General features: G+C 38.4%; 1 protein-coding gene across 1 annotated transcript in view; it reads left to right on the top strand.

The window, feature by feature from the left end:
• Positions 1–1,790, top strand: part of CSRNP3 (cysteine and serine rich nuclear protein 3) — a 91,293-nt gene extending 89,503 nt beyond the window's left edge. Inside the window, exon 4 of the mRNA XM_007948025.2 lies at positions 735–1,790. Within this exon, the coding sequence (XP_007946216.1) occupies positions 735–1,790 (1,056 nt within the window). The remainder of the gene's footprint in view (positions 1–734) is intronic.
• Positions 1,791–20,758: the final 18,968 nt, after the last annotated feature.

Here is a 20,758-nt window from a genome sequence, read left to right as displayed (position 1 = left end):
AAAACACTGGAGGGTCCATTGGACAAAAAAAAAAAAAAAAATTCTTACCATTACTAGTTGTCATCAAGCAGATTCCAACTTTTGGTGACCCCATGTGTTAGGATGTTACTGTACTCCATAGTCCTCAGTGGCTTGTTTTTCAGAAGCAGATCACCAGGTCTTTCTTTCAAGGTACCTCTGGTGGACTCAAACCCCCAGCCTCTCAGTTTGCAGCCAAGTGTGTTAACTATGTGCACCACTTACGGACTCCACTTATAACCATAGCCCATTTTTATTCTGAATATAAAAAGCCAAACCCATTGCCATGGAGTTGACTCTGACCCATGGCAAACCCACATGTAGCAGAGTGGAACCACTCCATGAGTTCTCTTGGCTTTGCAGAAAACAGATTACCAGAACTTTCTTCCTCAATTCTGTTGGATGAGTTTGAACCACCAACCTTTAGATTAATAGTTGAGTGCAAATTCTTTGCTCCATCTGTTGTTGTTGTTGTTGTTATGTGCCATCGAGTCTCCATCTAGGGACCTCATTTTGAATATAGATTTTTTAAAAAATTAGATTGACATTTATCTTTTAAGCCTTCGCTTTCTCTTATCTATTTGCAGTTTGATAGCCATTTGCTGTGACTTAAGTGGAATTAAGTAATCTCAGATTCAAAGGGGTTGCTAAAAGGTTTTGGATTTTATTTGGTTTGTAATGGTTCCATAAGGCTAATCTGTGTTCTTCCTTCCAAGGTGGATCGGATGTCTTTCCCATGTGGCTGCACTAAGGAAGGATGTAGTAACACAGCAGGTAGAATTGAATTTAATCCTATCCGTGTCCGGACTCACTTTTTGCACACAATAATGAAACTTGAACTGGAGAAAAACCAAGAGCAGCAGATCCCCATGCTGAATGGCTGCCACGGTGAGATAAGTGCTCACAGTAGTGCCATGGGCCCTGTTGCTCACTCCGTAGAATATTCTATTGCAGATAATTTTGAGATTGAAACTGAACCCCAGGCTGCCGTGCTGCACCTGCAGTCAGCTGAGGAATTAGATTGCCAAGTAGAGGAAGAAGAGGAGGAGGAGGATGGGAGCAGCTTCTGCAGTGGAGTCACCGATTCTAGCACACAAAGCTTGGCACCTAGTGAATCAGATGAGGAGGAGGAAGAGGAAGAGGAGGAGGAAGAAGAGGAGGAAGAGGACGATGATGAGAAAGGAGACAGCTTTGTGGAAGGTTTGGGCACCCATGCTGAAGTCGTCCCTCTTCCTTCAGTCCTTTGTTATTCTGATGGCACTGCCGTTCATGAAAGCCACACGAAAAATGCTTCTTTTTATGCCAACTCTTCAACTCTGTATTACCAAATAGATAGCCACATTCCAGGAACACCGAACCAGATCTCAGAGAACTATTCTGAAAGAGATACTGTCAAAAACGGTACCCTCTCGCTGGTGCCTTACACCATGACCCCAGAGCAATTCGTTGACTATGCCCGACAAGCAGAAGAGGTCTACAGCACCTCCCACTACCCAGCCACCAATCCTTCTGTAATCGTTTGCTGCTCCTCTTCAGAAAATGATAGCAGTGTGCCCTGCAATAGCTTATATCCCGAACACAGGTCCAATCATCCTCAAGTGGAATTTCACTCATACTTGAAAGGCCCCTCCCAGGAAGGGTTTGTCTCTACATTGAATGGTGACAGTCACATTTCAGAGCATCCTGCTGAAAATTCATTGAGCCTTGCAGAAAAGAGCAGATTGCACGAAGAGTGCATCAAATCACCTGTGGTTGAGACTGTCCCTGTTTAGTAGCTTAAGTTATTCTAGGACCAACTTCCCCCTATTTAAGCCACTGTATTTAATTGAATTCCCTGGGCTCATTGTTCTTTAAACTGTGGACCAAGAAAACTTGGACTGTGGTTAATGTTCCAGACTGCATTTCATTTTTGTCCTTTCTAGCTACATGACTGTGGCATTGCACAAATACAGTCTCTATAAGGATTTTAAAAGATTTCAAACTGTTTTGATAGAAAATGCTAATTTTAAAAATGCATATCTCACAGTTGCCTACCTGTCAAACTGTGTGAAACCTGCCAAGCTGTGTAGATCAGAGCTCCAAGTTTTGCATTATCGGGCCTGTGCAAGATTGTTAACTAAGACTGGGAGATAATAAGATTTAGAGTCCTAATTTTCGATATATCTGAAGATTATGGTGACTTTTTAATGTAAAAGTAATTATTGTAAGAAAAGATTTAATTGTTCCATGTGTATTTTATTTATGGTAGTTTAGAAGTCACGTTTGGATGAAAATGAACAGCAGCATGTTCATTTAAGCTGAATACATGTAGTGCTACAGAGCATGCCCCCATGGATTGCATTAGGAATCCATTCACATTTTTATGATCATGACTGATCAGATTTGCAAATACTTTCTTAAAGGTGAAATAGGCCTATTTTTGCTATTTTGGACAAATAAATGAGTCTATATGTACAGGTCCTTACACATTTTCTCTAAAGTTCAGAGATAGGACAATCCTCCCACGAGGGTCTAGTTCAATGCCCTCCCTCAGTTGACTCCAGAGATGGAGGTGAAGGAACTGCCTTTCTTTTTTAAACAGCATCATCTTGGTTCTTAGCTTGGACAGCACCTTCAAACTCTAACCCCCTACATCAAGATGCACTTTAGTGCCCCTTCATGGTACCTCGTGAGGGGTGGGGACTGAGAACTTTTTGAGATGAAAAATTAAAAATTAAAAAAAATAGATCTGTAACTATTATAAGGTTCATATAATTAATATAGAGGAATCGTTCAGTGATACTTTGTGAAGAAAAAAAAATGACATGTTTTCCTTTGCCACTCTGAAGACCTAACTCAGTGAAAGCAGAGGAGGCTGAGGAAACAAGGAAAAGACACACCTCAGCAACCAGCCTTTTCTACAGCGTGATCAATCCATCTCTACAAAATAAGTGTGTAATGAGATTTCCATTTAGTGACTAGCCGATTGAAGGGGAGCCTCTACCCAAATACTCAACTAGGCCTTACTTTTCTGAAGCATTTTGATTTCTTTTGCCTGGGACAATTAGCAGAACAGTCTAGAATGCATTGAATATTTTTGAATTACCTCACGTTCTCTTATTAAAGGGGACAGATAAAAATAAAACATGCACTCCCCACCTTTATTATCTGCACTTGGTTTACCGGAGGACTTCTAGGATTCCATTTTTCTGTAAACTAATTTAGGTAACTAAATAGTGTACTCTACCTTTTTTTTCAATGCAGTAACTATGCTAAATCTGTTTTGCATTTTTGACCTTCTATTGTTATCTCATATCAATGTTTTATGACTGTTTGATTGTGGACATGCCTTGCTATTCAGTGACTGCATCACTACTTGTTTTTTTTATGTCTTGTAGATTTGGATATTTAGAAATATGGATAGAAATATACTGTAGATCTAAATTCCTTTTAAAAGAAATAATACCTTTCTATTTAATTAGACCTAAAAATGTTTAATCTAAAGAAAGTCCTCCAAAGGAAAAGTTTCTACTAAAATTTGATTTGGGGAAAACATGTTTACTTGGCAGCTCTTCCACTGTGTAGTTGGTTCCTGCCTCTTCTCTATCATACTACTGGGCCAAATTTATAACAATTGCTATGAACATTAGAGAAGGTTTTGGTTTGTCCTTATGTAGGAAGCACTAACAAGGGCAGGGACTGTTCTTTTTGAATGATTAGCCCAAAGGGTTAATCAGACTGTGGTTTTGCTCAAATCTTTGTAGTTTATACTGTGTTATCTACACTTTATAGTTTTAGTGCCTGATCTCTAATTTTTATTTCCATATGGATACAATCTAAAGACCATAGGCCCAAAGAGAAAATGACAAGAGGCTATTATTATTCCTTCATTCAAGCACATTAAAAAGAATCATGTATACCATATTTGCTGGACCATCACAAGCCTTTGAAGTATCTATGTGTGAAGCACTCTGAGGTCTTTCCTGGAAGACACATTGTAGGGGTGTGGGGAAAGACAATTCAGCCTGGGGCAGAGTTGAGGGGTAGAATGACAGTTCAGTCTCTGAAACATTAGATATTTGGTTTAGTTCAGCTTTATTTTCAGCCTTCTTTATATTTGAGAAGCCCTGGTGGCACAGTGGTTAAAGCACTTGGCTGCTAACTGAAAGCAACCACTCTGCAGGAGAAAGAAGTGGCAGTCTGCTTCCATATAGATTTACAGCCTTGGAAACACTAAGGGGCACTTTTACTCTATCTTCAAAGGTCACTATGAATTGGAATTGACTCAGTGCCAATGGGTTTGGTTTTTGGTGGCATAGTGCCTGAGGCATTTGACTGCTAACCAGAAGGCTGGCAGTTCAAACCCACCAACCACTCCTCGGAAGGAAGGTTGGACAATCTACTTCTGCAGTGATACCGCCTCGGAAACCCAAGGAAGGGTTGCTATGAGTTGGATCCGCCTCGATGGCAGTGAGTTTGGTTTCTTTGGTTTTATATTTGCTTTGTTTCCAAAAAAGATCCTTGACATAACAGCAGGCAAACAAAAACTCAGATCTTCTTCCCTTACCTTTCCAGTCAGGGTAGAAAGTCACTGCACTGCTGAGAATCGTTAACCTTCCAACCACAACAGCTACTGTTCCAAATTTTCATACACTTAACCTTAACCCTTATGGTCTCCCACAGACTACATACGCAGCCTGCCTATTAAAACACCCACCCACACACACACACACACACACACACGGAAATTCATACAGGCATGCCACACTCTGAAGAATAACAGATTTGAAGCAATGGCCAGTAATGATTAGAATAGGATTTTTCTTATTCTAGAATCCATTTGGGTTTTGTGATCTGAAAATGTGGTTCTAAGAAATAGAATAATCTTCAAAACTATAGCTTGAAAATATTGGGCCGAAGTTGCAAATAATACTAATGGTGGAATCTTTTCATTGTTACTTTCTTTCCCAGAAAAGCTGAGAGAGGGCAGTGTTCCATCTGACTATTTTTTTCCATTAATAGCCTTTCTATTCATCAAAAACTGCCCACATGCCAGGAAAGTGCTACAGTTATTCTCAGCGTTTTAGAAGGAAGATCAAGCGAGATGCAGACAGTTGGGATACTTAAGATCTTTATATCAAGACAATAACCTGACCTGCAGCTGTTGTATTGCTCCCATAGTATATCCAGCCAAATTATAGTCTCTTTTGACGCACAGCTTTTAGTCATTCATTGTCAATTGCAAAGCTTCTTGCTCCAGTCCCTGTTGTTTTAGCACCAGCCCTATACCTTTTAATGGGGCTTAATTCCCAGTTATAATCCAGGCCAAATTGATTTGCAAGTCAAGTGGCTGGAGCAGCTTGCATCTCCTTTGTCATTTTCAGTTCCCTTTGGGAGAAAGAAGTCAATGAAAGAGATTTACTTAAATCTGTCCCCCCATCTCTTGATCAATGATTATTAAGATGTACGTAAAATCCATTTGTCTTATGTCTAATAGTTAACTGAATGATATTGTCACTTTTGGAAAGCCAGTCATTTCTTTGTGGTGTGCCAGCCACATACAAAATGCAAAATTAATATTTATATTTCTTTGCAAGATAGTATCTTCACAACCATGTTTAGCCCAGCAACAATCCCCTCACTGTAAAAAATAATTAACTGTTACAGAAATACTGGCCACGTATTAATCAAGAAGCAAAGGCATTGTGTTAAGTGATTATGTTCTTTAAAATTTTATACTCAGTAACAGATCACTTCGGGCTAAAATTCTGGTTTGATTTATCATTAAACAGGAAAATACATCATAATTTATTTCCTATAAGTTGATATATTATTGTTAAAGTTCTGATATTCTTGTATAAGTTTGTAATGCTTTGTCTTGGTATTCAGAATTTATTAAGTATCAATTCTTTCAACAAATATTTAGTGAACACCTGCTGTGTTAAAAGAACTGTCTTAGATGGTCAAAAGAGGAGGGATTCTAAGAGATGATGATGATGATGATGATAGTGAAGGCTGGCATACAATAACCAAGCAAGCCTTATTCAAATCCTTTGCATATATGATTTTATAAAGTGAAATTAGAAAAACTGATGTCAGTTCTTCTCTGATTATATATATGCAAGCTAAAACTAAAAGGAGGTTTCTTTTTCCTAAATTGATAGAACTCACTAGATCCTCCTTCATCCTCTCCCCCTAGCTGATATTTATTAATGAAATCAAGACTTGACTAGAATGACTGGGTCAAATGAAAAAGGGATTTTCACCTAATTGCCTCTTCAGTGTTAGACCTACATAGGTGAAGCTAAATTTATACCAGCAAACTCCTAGCAGACACTTTTCAAATAGATTTGACTCATGCACAACTCAGGAAACATTTCAGGAAACCTTTGAACCAACAGTAGGGAATACAATCACTCTCACTTCTATTTATAAAATACCTATCAAAAAACAAAACTCTTGTTCCAAGTTCCAAAGGCATAACCTTGCAGCAGGTAGGAAACAAAGAAGTCATTCTACACCCTCACTTTTGACTGGAGTTACAAACCATTGAATTAGCAAGTAGAGAACTGACATTCTCAGAGGTCAATAGCAGACTTCCTTTATAGAAGTTTCCAAGAAACCCTTCATTTCTCAAAAAATAATGTTTCTCTTTAAAATAGTGTCTGCTCCTTTTTCTCTTGCAGAGGTTGCAGTCATAGTTTACTGTGTCATTGTTAGAGTCAGTGTATAAAATCCTAACTTTAAATGAAAAGCACCTTTGTGCTTCCCAAGACAAGACTTGTCTGTAAATTGAAATTGGGGTTGTCTGCTGTATCCTTACAACCAACACTGAAAGCTTAAAGCCTTGGTCACTATTAAGTTCTAATACAAATTTGTAATTTCTGATTGTATTGCTTTTTTCTGAGATCTGCTACTTGTGCTAGAGTAACTTAAATGCCTAAACCAAAATGCCACAGCTTTGCACAAATAGCACAGCCCATCGGATGTTTTCTGTTGCATTAAAGAACTTAATTGGCTTAATTTAACTCAATATCAGCAATTTGGAAACTCACTGGAGTTATGGATGTGGGAGGGTGGGGGTGAAGAGGGAGTGTAGATTGAATCAGTAGTGGCTCCTAGGAGCCATTAAAGGGTTCAGCAGAGCCTGGACTAGGTCCTATACTAGAAGACTAGAATCACAAACAGGGCACAACCTGGAACTGGCAGTTAAATGTGGACACTCTAATGGCCCAATTGGTGCTCACATCTGCTGCCCAAATTCATGTCAACTATATATGTCATGTCAACAATTTTGCCCTCTATAAATCATTTGATTCTTTAAAAAATAACAACACAACTACAACATGCTAACGGAACTTTTTTAAGAAATTTTAAACACATTTTATATTAAAATGATAAATGACTAGCATTCTTGTCAAAAGTAAAGGATATGGAAATAAAAGAGCTCTTCTTTAATATTTTACCTGCCACATGTGTAAATTCAACATGACTCTTTAAAACAGTAACTTCTCAGTTTTGCATTGACTCCTCTCATGGTATTTCAAGTTAGCTTTGTGTAGTGTTCATTAGACCATGAGACACCCTTCCTGACCAATGCAGGCATTTTGTTGTTTTCCTTATCAGAAATTCAAACTCAAAAGCTTGATATCAAGTCATATTTTTATGACTTGATAAAGATTTGACTGACATTAGTCTAAGTTGGTGCTAGCTGGATAGTGAATAGCATGTCTTTGATTTCATATCCTGAGAGTTGTGATTCAGACAGAACTATGGAAAGCAGGAGGGTGCATACAACCAGATTAAAGTCTAAACCAGTATGTCTTATCATTTTTCTTTTTATATGTAGATTGTTGTAAACTTAATCTATAGCCTGTTAATGAATACAAGTCCTCATTACATTCATGGAAAATGAACTAATTTCAAAGATTTCAGTCACTTTGGTGACTACTTTCTTTTACTTGTGATGAATATATCACTATACAGGGTATTATTTCCTAACTGTACACTTGCTTATAATTCAAGTAGAGTCAAGTCTACTGACTCTGCTGTGTTGTATTTATCTCATCTCTCATAAAAGCTTGTGGCAGGAGTCAAGTTTCGAATGAATATGGTGGAATTTATTTTAGACAGTATTTGTATTCAATACACTAAGGATGCAATTCTTTTTTTGCATTACACCTTTACATGCTGATAGTCAAGTCAGCTCAATTTTAATGACATGGGTGAAGCCATTCAAATATTTTTAAGATAATTGGTATTGATTAGAAGAAGATGGAAAAGACAACTTCATGGTAGAAATTAGCCTTGTCTTTGTCCAAGTTAATTTATGTGACCTGATTGAATGATTTTTATTGTATTGCTGCAATAGCTTCTTTGTTGGGTATCTCTCTCTCTCTCTCTCTCTCTCTCTCTCTCTCTTTGGCTTTCTTCCATTATTTTTATCTGACTTGGGATTATCTTGAAAGTTATTTATTAATGAGCATTTGGAAGGAGGAAAGATTTAGAAAATATCTTTAAAAATTATCTAGGACCTTCTGTCACCAGAGCTCTTTATCGTGTTCTGCTGCTTCACTGGGTAAGACCATATACATTCCTTGTCAGGCAAGTGGCCTCCTAATACTGTTTTACTGTAAGCTTTCCATAGGAGACATAGAAAAAAAAAGGACATAGAGGACATAAGAAGTTTCTGATTCTGTAGCACACTTCATCCAGTTTTGTTTTATTCTTCCTTTATATATGTTGGCCACCAAATTTCCACCGTTAGCCGTTAAGAAAGCTACACCTTTAAAATAAATTCAAAGATATCTATGCCATGCTACTAAACTTTTACATATGAAAGAGAAGAAAAGAATGAAATTAAATCCAAACCTGAATTCTCATAAAGAGGAAAAACCTCATCCCTAAACCTAAAAAAATAAATTGCCTTGTTTTTCCACTGTTATTATTTTAGTTATTTAGTACTGATCCTTGCATAATTTATTGGTATCTAAATGATATCTGAACTTCATAGATTTTAAAATTCAGTAGTAGACAAGTCATTTTCTTTGTACTACAATCAAATTGAATCCACTGCCAAAGGTTATTATCTGGATTCTGATTCAGTAGACACTAGGCATGCCAAAGGGGTATTTCAGACTAGCTGAAACTTCTCAAAGATATTCACAATAGCCAACTGTGTGTGAATAATGGGAAGTTTGAGATGCTTCTGTCTTCTTTAAATTTTATAGTCCTAAGACTAGAAGAGCTCTCCAGAGGTCATCTGGCTCATCCATCTACCTCCAGGGAGGACTGTCATTCAGGCGTCCCCAACAGGATTGATACTCATCTATTCTTAACATCTCTAGGGAAGGTGGTTTCCTTAGCAACCCAATCCAGTTTTCTTAGGTTTTTCTCACAATAAGAAAATATCTTGGCCAGTCTTTGTGGGTTAAGCACCTGGCAACAGATGTGGTAATTTGGGCCATTGTACTGGGAGACTGAAGGAAAGCTGGGTTCCCCCTACCTTTGATAATTATTATATTCGTTGATCCCACAAGCCTCCCCCCACACCCCCCCAAAAAAAAAAAAAAAAACCAAATAAAAAAAAAAAAAAAATTAAATTAAAAAACAAAAAACGAATCTCTCACTAAAGTTATGGGTATTGACACAGTGCTCGGCAACAACACAATGCTGCTTTCAACAAATACGGCTGTGATTGTTTTTAGTTTTAATTTTTGTGTTTTTGTCCTTGCTGTGTTTTGATTGGAGGTAATTTAAGCAAAAGTGACCATTTCAAATTCCCAGTGACGAGTATAAAGAACTAGGATCAAGTGACTGGACTTTTACAATGTTCAATTTTCTGAGAAGTTACAATGACAAAAAGTGAGCATTTTCTGCCTTCATGCTTCTAAGTAAGTACCTTCTCATTAATCTTTCTTTAGCCTAAAATGACAAATAAGAATCTAAAGATCTTTTTCCACTCCTTCTGAGAAAGATGTGACTAGTTGTGAAGAACCTGATGTGGAATAAAAATGACTCCAGAGAATTACTCAGCCACCATTTGATCCCAGCCTTTGTCCCCATGTTAGTGAAACAATGGCTGCTTGCCTTCTCAGGGATCAGGAAAACGATTTTAAAATTTGTCTTCTTGACAAGGCCTGAAAATGAAGGGAGGGATCCTGGAGGGTGGTGATTTTTTTCTGAATACATCACATGATTCAAGCTTCCCTTCTTCCCCCTGCAAGCCCCGCAGTTTTCAGAGCCTTTTCCATTTGCTCAGAGTTGATGCAACCCAGAGTCCGAACTAACTGGAAGGTGAGGAACATCCTCAAATTCAATGTTTCCTTTCTCTATGGGATTTTTTTACCACCTAGGTGCAGCTGCTCATCTCCCCAACTCGAATGCTCTTGTGAAATAACAGCCACATCAATGTGGTTGCTCCCCACAAATAGCATTAGGGGACAATGACCCTTTGTGCTTTAAAAATGCTATAGAATGCTCATGTAAAGAATGTTGAATGATTTGGCCCATGTTTTAATTGACTCTAGCCACCTCTATGAAAATAAGTCTGAGGCGTAGTTTGTGAAACATGTTTCAGAAGTGTTTGATGTAAAATAAATGCTAGACATTTACAGTGCAGAAATAGTTTAAAGAAAAAAAAAATTTTAACTGTAGATTACAACTCTGTTCCTAAGAACCTCAGCCTTTATTGTGTCTTAGTAAAGTTGATCTGCTTTCTTTTTAGTTTATTGCATTTCTGGTGTAATAGCCTCTTAAGATAGAACTATTAATACATGCGTCCTGGTTAATGCCTGTTAATGCAGAAAATGGCACTTTGTAATTTCAATGTGTTTCCCTCAGTGTCACAGGGTATATCAGTTTGATAAGAAAAGGTTATTTGGCATTGGTCAAAAATGCATTTTCCCCATTTAAAATACAGATGTACAATTGGTTTCACAAACAAATGTCACCTTTTGCAGTGTCTTTATGTTATCATTGTTTTAGACATCAGGATTGTCTCTACTTCGCAGCTGCCATAGAAACTTGGTACATTTGCAAATTCTGATGAAATTGAATGTGCTGAATGTAATGGTAGATCAAATGATTCAAAATACTTGGGAGCTACCCTTGAGTCTATGTCGAACAATTCGGACATTAGGAAAGATCTTTACACAAGGGAAATTTTCTGAAAGCTCTTTTGTTGTTTTTTGCTGGTGCAAAAAAAAAAAATTTAAAATTAAAAAAGCCACTGTACTATAACATATTTTGTTTGGCATTATGATTGGTTTATCTTTCACCTTTATTATCACTTTTACTTGATTTCAACAGTACTTCAGTAGACATTTTGTAACTGCTATGTTTAATCTAATGACTTATAAAGGGTGAAAGAGAAGAAAGAAGATCAAACTGCAATCCATATATATAGTCATTTTACACTAAGATGTCATGTTGTATGTGACATAGTTTCTAGATTGATTTCTCTTGTGAATAAGTTATAACATCAAAGATGCCAAAGGGTATATAAAATAAGCTACAATAATATTCAACAGAACTTAACCTGAACCTTATGTTGTAATAATTTATTCATATTAGCTGTAGTCTTCTGTATTTATACTTTCAGTATTTATTATGAATGACATGGAATTGTGTGTATTTATTGTGGCTTTTTATTGCAGTGTCTGTGTGTGTGTGTGTGTGTGTATATATATATATATATATATATATATATATATATATACACACACACATATTACAATAAGCATTTTTAAGCCTTCTCCTTAAGTTTCTTTTGTTAGTGGCACTTGTATTAAGCTGTACTTTTTATTATATATTGTACAATATCTTGTCCATTTGTTTGCAGCAGAGTAAAACCGGTTTCTAAATTGTATCTATTGTTGCATTTTTGTAGCATAACTCCTTTGTCTTTACATCCTGCACTGTTATCCCTTGTAACTGTCATAGCATACACAAGAATACCTCTTTCTATGTGGTAAATACATTCTTGAAAAGTTGTGTGTGAAGCCAATGTCTATGAAATGGCTCATTACATTATAATTTCAAAGACGTGTTAACTTTATTATGATTGATAGCTAAGTGGAGATGCTTAAAACACTTTCTTCCACAGCTACTCAGTCCCTTTCAGCCCCTTCATCAAGTAATGATATGTAAACAAACACGAAGGCCAGAGGAAAACTGTTTAAATTAAATTTGGGAGGATACTTTTACCAAGACAAATCCAATCTCTTGTAAGTTGTATCCTTTAATTCATCTTCTTAGTATTTTTGGTTTGCTTTGCCTAAAGCAAAATCTGTGATTTGATATTTAGAATATATACTGATGAATGCAGACATATACCATATATACCTATCTGTTTAATGATACTAGCTTAATGCAACCATACTACTTTTATTAGCAAAAGAATGAAGAGAAAAGAAAACTCATCCTTCCTATAAGCTCCCATTATATAGAAGACACTGAGCTCAAACACCATCTACAGACTGGATCTATGTTTTTGAAAGTTTAATAATAATATGTGATTATGTGATCTTCTAAAATTCAAATTTGATCATGTTAACTCATGCACTTAAAATTCTTCCATGGTGTCCCTTCCTCACTGTCAATAAGATAAAGTCCAGACTCCTTGGAAAAGCCCAAAAGGTCATCAAAGATCTGGCCCCAACCAACTTCTCCAGGCTTCTTGCCCTTCAAGCTCTTCCTCTTTGCCTTTCTTCTACCTCCTTACACCCAAGACAGACTACTTAAGACTGTGCCTATGATTTCGTGTTTCCCTGCCCTTTCTGCCCTGCAACCTCATCCTGAGAAGGAAGCCTGGTGGCGTTGTGGGTAGGGTATTTGATTCCTAACCATGAAGTCAGTGGTTCAAACCCACCAGCTGCTCTGCAGGAGGAAGATGAGGAAATCTACTTCCATAAAGATAAACAGCTTTGGAAAACAAATGAGGGTTGCTATGAGTCAGAATCAACTCCATGGCAGTGGGTGTTTGTTTTTTTTAATTATTTTTTTAACTCCATCTGGATAGCACAATTCTAATAACCATCTACTACTTATTTATCAATGAGGAAACTCGAATGTCCCTTCCTTTATGTTGACTACCTGCTGAAAATTGATTACCTGCCCCTTTATGGATAATGCAGACATTTATCAGAGCCTCTTCATGTCTCCCTGCACACAGTTATGTGTATATCTACTCCATCTACAGGACTCCTTGAGAATGTGTCTCATTACCCTCCATGTCCTCGGCATCCATCTTAGGGCCTGAAGCATAGATGTCTGTAGAATGTTTGCTGGTGAATATGAAGTGCAAAAATAATGAATGCTGCATAACAGTACAGGAGTTCATGTGAGGGAAGGCTGGCTGGCTGAAAGGTTGGTGAAGGTGTCAGAGTTAGAGGGAATTTCAACTGGCAGGGGCATTCCATACTCCACATTGTGAAACAGCTTGAGGAAAGGTAGAGTCAGGACAGTCACTCTCTTCTGTGTGAGACCAAGGGATCTGGCTAAAAGCAGACAATTTAACCTGGAGAATACATGAGAATTCAGAGAAGTAGAATGGACACAGATATTGCAAAGTTTTGCAAGGAGTCTGACTTGTATCCTTTGGGATATAGGGAATTCCTGAAGATACTAAAAGCAGATGTTCAACCAAATAAGAGTGATGTAATATCAGCAGTACACAAGAAGGTTTGGGAAGATGGAAATATAAGTGTAAGAAAATCTTTCTTGTAGCTATTGCAATCTTTATTCAAAATGTAATTGTTGGAAGCTATGCTATGTTGGCCATTGTGCTAGAGAAGAAGAACGCAGGAAATAAACCACGTAGGGTCCCTCCACACAAGCAAATGTGTGGATCTAGGTAATTATGGCAAAGAAAAGGTCAGTTATTTGAAGGTCTATTTCAGTGTCAGAGATTAAAGCTAACAAGATTGTCTTAGTTAATTCGTGCTGCTGTAACACAAATACCACAAAGGAGTAACTTTTAAAAACAGAAATTTATTTTCTCACAGTTATGGAAGCTGAAAGACCAAATCAAAGTCTCGACCATATTGATTCCTTCTTTGCCCGTAGCCCTTGGCTACCTTGGTTCTTAGAGATCCACACATGTCATCTGTCTTCCCCACTATGTGCCCACAAGTGTGTGTCTAATTTGCACTTTTTATAACTCGGAAGTGATTAGGTTTAGGGAACACACTACACTGATAATGACAACATTAACATAACAAAGAGAATGCTAATTACATACTGGACTGCATCCACAGGAATGGGGTTAGGATTCCAACACATATTCTGGGGAGGTACAATAAAATCCATAACAAAGATAATGAGGTTAAAATTCCATAGGGGGAATGTGGGGAAGAATTTAAGAGGCCAGATATGTCATTAACAGAAATTAGGATGGTATAAAGAGGAAGAGATGTGCTCCTTTTGGATAGACTGAGTTGATGAAAGTAACAAATGGACAAAAGAAAATAAAAAGGAGGGGAGGGGAAGGAACACTGCAAAAACAATAAAAACAATAAAATGAAGAAAAGAAAAAGCTAAATCTTAGATAAAAATATAAGATTCGGAATTAATGAGAGTTTCCAGGGGATAATATGAAGAAAAGAGTATAAAGAAAGACTGAGGCTTTGGAATGCCTAATGCTGCAGCTTGGGTTCTCTAGAGGCAGATGCTGAAATGGACTTTAGCATGCAGAATATCAGGAATCAATACCTATGCAAGCTAGTGGGCGGAAACAGATTAGGAAGATGGAGAAATCACACTATTATGCTCACCTATCAAAGCCCAGTAAAGCCAACCCCACTGCAGAAATCTGGAGCATGAAGAGCTCATCTGATTTGTCTTCTGGTGGGCTAAAATGAGTAGACCTTTATTGCCACATCATAACCAGTTATTAGATGTGGTCCATCTGAGGAAGGGCCTGTTCTTGAGAGAGTTTTCTCTCTGTAGCTGAGGAAATAATCTGAAAAGAACTGAAAGCTGGAGGCTGCTCACAGCACTCTCAGAAACTGAGACAAGTCCTTCCTTGGACTTCTGTTTAGTGATACTAGCTTAATGCAAGCATACCTACTTTTATTAGCAAAAGAATGAAGAGAAAAGAAAACTCATCCTTCCTATAAGCTCCTATTATATATAGAAGACACTGACCTCAATGTCAGTGACACACACAGCTCTATGTATCTTTCAGTCCATCTCGGTATCATTCAAATCCACTTCATGTACAGTCTAGGGAGGAAGATTCTGCTGAACTTCCCTTCCTAGGGAACACTTAGAAGGGGAAAAGTAGTAGAACAAACTACAGTGTGACACTGTAGCTGATCTGTTTATTGATACCTGTAAACTCCTTCTATTACTTTCAGATTTTTCTCAGCTTCAGCACCCACCTCTGCTAGTCTGGGTGGCTTAGTTGGTGGTATAAACCAGACCAAGAGTAACTTAAGTGGATATTCCTTCCTGCTCTTTTTGTATAATAGAAGTCCTGTCTCCTCCTACCAATCATGGTGATATACTTCTGCCAGGATTGTGACTATCTTCCTTGTCCAAAATGTCCAAGCAGCAGCTTAGCTTAGACTTCATTTGGACTTTTTAATCCCTTGGTGAAGGGGTGCCCCTTGGGGACTAGGACCTTTCACCTTGCAGAGCTTATATAGTTGTTGGGCTAGAAAGATAATATTCTCTGGTGGGTCATGATAAGTGGGACCACTCTGCTTGTACCCTGTAACTTCTGGACTTGTATGTTATTGGTGACATATAACTATATAAAGATCTTTGATTCAGTGTATATGCAGCATCCTGGAAGATGGTACCTCATCCTTGTGTAATGTCACCTCTAAACTGTACCTCCAACTGGTTGACCAGCACTCTGACAGTCCAGCAGCTTCTGGGTGGTTCAGTCTGTCCTATGTCTCCTTTGTTGTAAAGTGGTTCACCTGCTCTGACATGATTATGTGGGATGCCATGTGGGTAGATCAAACACACCTAAAATTTGAATAATAGTGCTGACTGAAGCCCTGCAGGTAAGAAAGACAAACTCAGACTTGGAATATGTTTCTGTTTTAATTAAAACAAACTTCTGGTTTTTACAGGATGGAAAGATCCCAAAGTAAGCATTCTGCTAACAAGTATCTGGTTAGACTTCAAAAGAATAGTGCCATGTCAAGTGTTCAGCATTGGGTTCTGTTGCTGGTAGGTTGCACATTTGTCAACAGTGTAGCTTTATCAGCCTTGGCAAGTGAAAGGCCATACTCATAGGCATGGGCATAGCCTTCATCTCTCCCACTATAGCCACCCAATTCTGTGTCAATTGTGCCAGCACTGGGAGAGCCAATGGCTGAGATTTACTTGTGTCAACTGGCCAAATCATTCTGTCTAATTCAATACAATACATAATAAATATAAACCACATGTCTAATTTTAAATGTTCTAGTTGCTGTTGGGAGCTCTGGTAGCATAGTGGCTAAGGCACTTGGCTGCTAACCAGAAGGCTGGCGGTTCAAACCCACCAGTCACTCCTCGGAAGGAAGATGGGGCAATCTACTTCCGTAGTGATACTGCCTAGGAAACCCAAGGAGGGGTCGCTATGAGTCGGGTCTGATTCGACAGCACATAACAACAACAACAAGTTGCTGTTAGTCTCCATCAAGTTAATTCCAACTCACATGGCAGCCCTAAGTGTACCCAGTTGAACTGTGCTACATATGGTTTTCAAGGCTGTGACCATTTGGAATCACATTACCAAGCTTGTCCTCTGAAGTGCCTCTGTGTAGGTGTGTACCACAAACTTCTCAGTTAATAATTGAATACCTAACCATTTTTTCAACCATTAAAAAATCATAAAAAGAAATAGATAAAATTAATTTTAATAACTATTTAACACATTACATAAAAAATACTATCATTTAAACATATAATCAATATAAAAATTATTAATATATTATTTTTGATGTACTTCTAAGTCTTTGAAATTCAATGTATATCTTACAATTATAGTATGGGAGCTCTGGTGGCATAGTGCCTAAAACATTTGACTGCTAACCAGAAGGCTGGTGGTTCAAAGCCACCAGCCCCTCCTCAGAAGGAAGATTGGGCAATCTACTTCCATAGAGATAATAAATAAATAAATAAAACTCACTGCTGTCAAGTCATTTCCAACTCATAGTGACCCCTCCTTGGGTTTCTGAGGCCCTATCTTTATGAAAGTAGATTGCCCAGACTTTCTTCCAAGGAGTAAAGATACCACCTCAGAAACCCAAGGAGGGGTCGCTATAAGTCGGAATCAACTTGAGGGCAGTGAATTTGGTTTGTTTTTTATAGTACGATTTGGACTAATCATGTTTTAATATGGCTAGTGGGTATAATACTACCAGCCAGTGCAGGTCTATATCATTGGGTACCTCTTCTGTGGTGAATGTTTTCTGATGGGTATTAATATGTGATAAAAAGTTCTTTACACTTTGTGCCTACTTTTATATGTCCGTCTACATGCATCTGTCTACAGACAAGTACCCAGGGGTACTTGTCTCAAACTTCTAATCTCTCTCCTTCAGGCCTTTGACCAACAATCAAGCTGTTTATCTATGCTAACATAGACCCTTCTCCTTCCACATGAAGTAAACCACCATGAAAGCTCTGCCTTTGTTAAGGACTTTTCCTAGCCACTACTTTTCAAGGCCACTCCTGAGGGAGATTGCAGTGCAGCTGACATTCCATTTTCAACTTGCATCCACCTACCAACCAAACTGTCCCATCCATAATCAAAGTTGAGCTTTTTCTTCCTTTATCAGTTAGACATAAGGAATCCTTGATGATGGAGTATGGGATGAACTGAAGGAGAGGTGCTGGTACAATACTAGTGGGTGACATGGAGAACAGGACTACCAGCTCATGCAGCCTTCTTGTGCATTCAGGTCCTGTTCATATTTCATCCTAGTTCTTCTACTTCCACCTTACAATGGATTGTAGAAACAATCTTGCTTGATTCTCTGACTTACTGGCTTTGTTAGAACCTATCATGATAGAGAGGAACATTTACTTGGTGTCCCGTAATCAAGCATTCAGTCTCTAACCAGGTCTCAGTAGTATGTCAGGAGTTGTTTTTCAAAAGACACAAAAATTACTGCTACTATAGGCAATGCCTTGATCCAGAATCCCAGGAGCTGTGTTGTGATTTTCCCACTGGTGCTAGTCATAACCTACACAGAAAACCTTTTCCAGTCACAAACACAAGAATCTACTGCTGTCAAATGGATTCTGACTTATAGCGACTTTATAGCACAGAATAGAACTGCCCAACAAGGTTTCCAAGGCTGTAAATCTTTATGGAAACAAACTACCATATCTTTCTCTTGCAAAGCAGCTGGCAGGTTTGAACGCCTTTTAGTTAGCAGCCACGCACTTTAACCTGTGTGCCCCCAGGGCTTCTTCCAACCACTTGCACCTTGAATGTAATAGAGTCTGCTGGGTCATATGGCACAAACATCAGGGCTTCAGGCAGTGCAACCAAGACCTTCTACACAGACCTCTTCTGCTTTCTGCCCCGTTTAAAGCCAGGAGCCTTTAAGATTACCCGGTACCTGGGTCAGAGCAGTATTCCTAAATGTGAAACATGCTGCCTCTAGAACCTGAAGAGATTTACTAGGTTTTGTGCTTCCATTTGCACAATGAGAGGTGCAAATGCAGTAATTTTCACTGTGAAGGAGATCTCAAACGCCTCCGACCACAGGATCCCTAAAACTTTCAAAGATATCATGTCTCTGAATTTTCAAAGAGTTTATCTCCCACTCTTCAGTGTACATGTCTTACTAAGGTTTCCCATGCTGGCTGGCCATTTGTTACTCATCTGGACTGATTAGGATAATATCATAAATATAATGCTATTCCATGGGATATCTAGATAGTCTAGATCTCTTTGTACTGCACTACAGCAGAGTGCCAATCCTCGGAAGGAAGGTTGGGCAATCCTACTTCCGTAGTGATACTGCCTCGGAAACCCAAGGAGGGGTCACTATGAGTCGGGGCCGACTTGACGGCACATAACAACAACAACAACATAGCAGAGTGCAAAACTAAATATTTAATGTTTCCTGTTCCATATGGATGTGAACAATTTCTTATCATATTTTCTAATTGAAATATAAGGGAACATATTTGCCAAATTGTTGACTTTATACCATGTACCTGAAGTGGATTTAGTCTTCTTTAGCCAAGATACGAGATCTGGCAAAACAACAGTAAATGGTTGCATTTTAAGTAACCTACTGTAATTCCCCAGGATTCCTCTGTGTTCTGCAGTGACTAGTCACTATATTAGATGAACACCTTTACATCCTTCAGGACAGCACAAATTTCCACTATGCCCCCTGGGGTCTAGTATTGTGTTTTTTTGTCTTTTATTTTTGAGTTTTTGTTGTTGCTGTTTGTTTGTTTATTGTTATCTTGATGGGGGGAGTTGGGGGAAAATAAAAAACCACTGCCATTAAGTCGATTCTGACTCATAGCAAACCCTATTGGGTTTCCAAGGCTATAAATCTTTATGGAAGTAGATTGTCTTATCTTCCTCCCACAGAGCAGCTAGTTAGTTTGAACCATTGACCTTCTGATTAGCAGCCAAATGCCTGACCCACTACACCACCAAAGCTCCTTAGGGGGAGTAGTGGGACCCTAATTTCCTGTAATGGTTCAAGTTGAAAAGTACTCTTGATGACTGCCCATCTATTTTGTCCATAGGGCGCCAGGTTCTATTAACCATCTCCATAACTCTGAGTCAGAAATCCTTCAGTACCACCCTGATTCTGCTGCTCATTATGATAATGGCATCCACCAGGCTTTTAACAGCAAGTGCAACTACCTGCCCTTTAATATTTCCAGGTCCTATCTTCCCCGTTGGACTGACACTGTGAGCCAGAGGATGTCTGTTCTCCACATACCACCTGTATTTGCTAGTCACATAGGAAGTGGTCGAGCTCCAAAATTCCATCTGATAACTGCTTTTTTAGACTATTCCTGGTACTAAATGTTACAGATTGGGTTTTCAAGAAACAGAATCTAAAATAGAGTTTGACATGCAGGATATTTATTAGATATCAACACATTTGGAAATGAAGAGGAAGGAATTGAAAAAAGAAAGAAAACAAACTGTGATACAAGACTAACAAAGTCTCAGCCCACTCCACAGGGAGCACTGGGTCCTATGGTCCATTAGAATGCCCCCATACTAGTACCAGTTGCTGCCAAGTCCTACTTATGGCAACCCCATGTGTGTCAGAATAGAACTGTGCTACACAGGATTTTCAATGGCTGCTTTTTTAGAAGTAGGTCACCAGGCCTTTCTTCGAGGCAATACTGGGTAGATTAGAATTGGCAACCTTTTGGTCAGAAAACATGTTAACTAACTTTGTGACCCAGGGATTCCAGTTGCCCCCTGGTGGGCCAAAAATGTCAGGTCCTTATAGACCCACCATGATCAGTCATTGGATGCTAGTACTCCAAGAAGGGTAAGTTTTTGAGCAAGGCATCTCTCTACAGCTGAGGTCATCCCCGAAAGAGGGATAACAAGTCAACCCTGTGTCCATCACAGCCAAATTTAGGATTCAAAAGAAGGTTGTGATGATGTGATTCTGTATCCAAAAGAACCCAGTGTAACACTTAAGAAATAATTGTAAAATCTTGAATTTAGGTTTTAAAAAAAATGAACATATATTTATCAGTACAAGCTTTGTCCTTCATACTAGTCAGAACCCACATGGAGTAGTGAGTTCAGTTC

This window comes from Orycteropus afer, unplaced genomic scaffold (assembly GCF_000298275.1).
Source record: "Orycteropus afer afer isolate SDZICR_OR568_19922 unplaced genomic scaffold, OryAfe1.0 scaffold00001, whole genome shotgun sequence".
NCBI classification, from domain to species: Eukaryota; Metazoa; Chordata; class Mammalia; order Tubulidentata; family Orycteropodidae; genus Orycteropus; species Orycteropus afer.
This window is presented reverse-complemented; position numbering and strand designations above follow the sequence as displayed.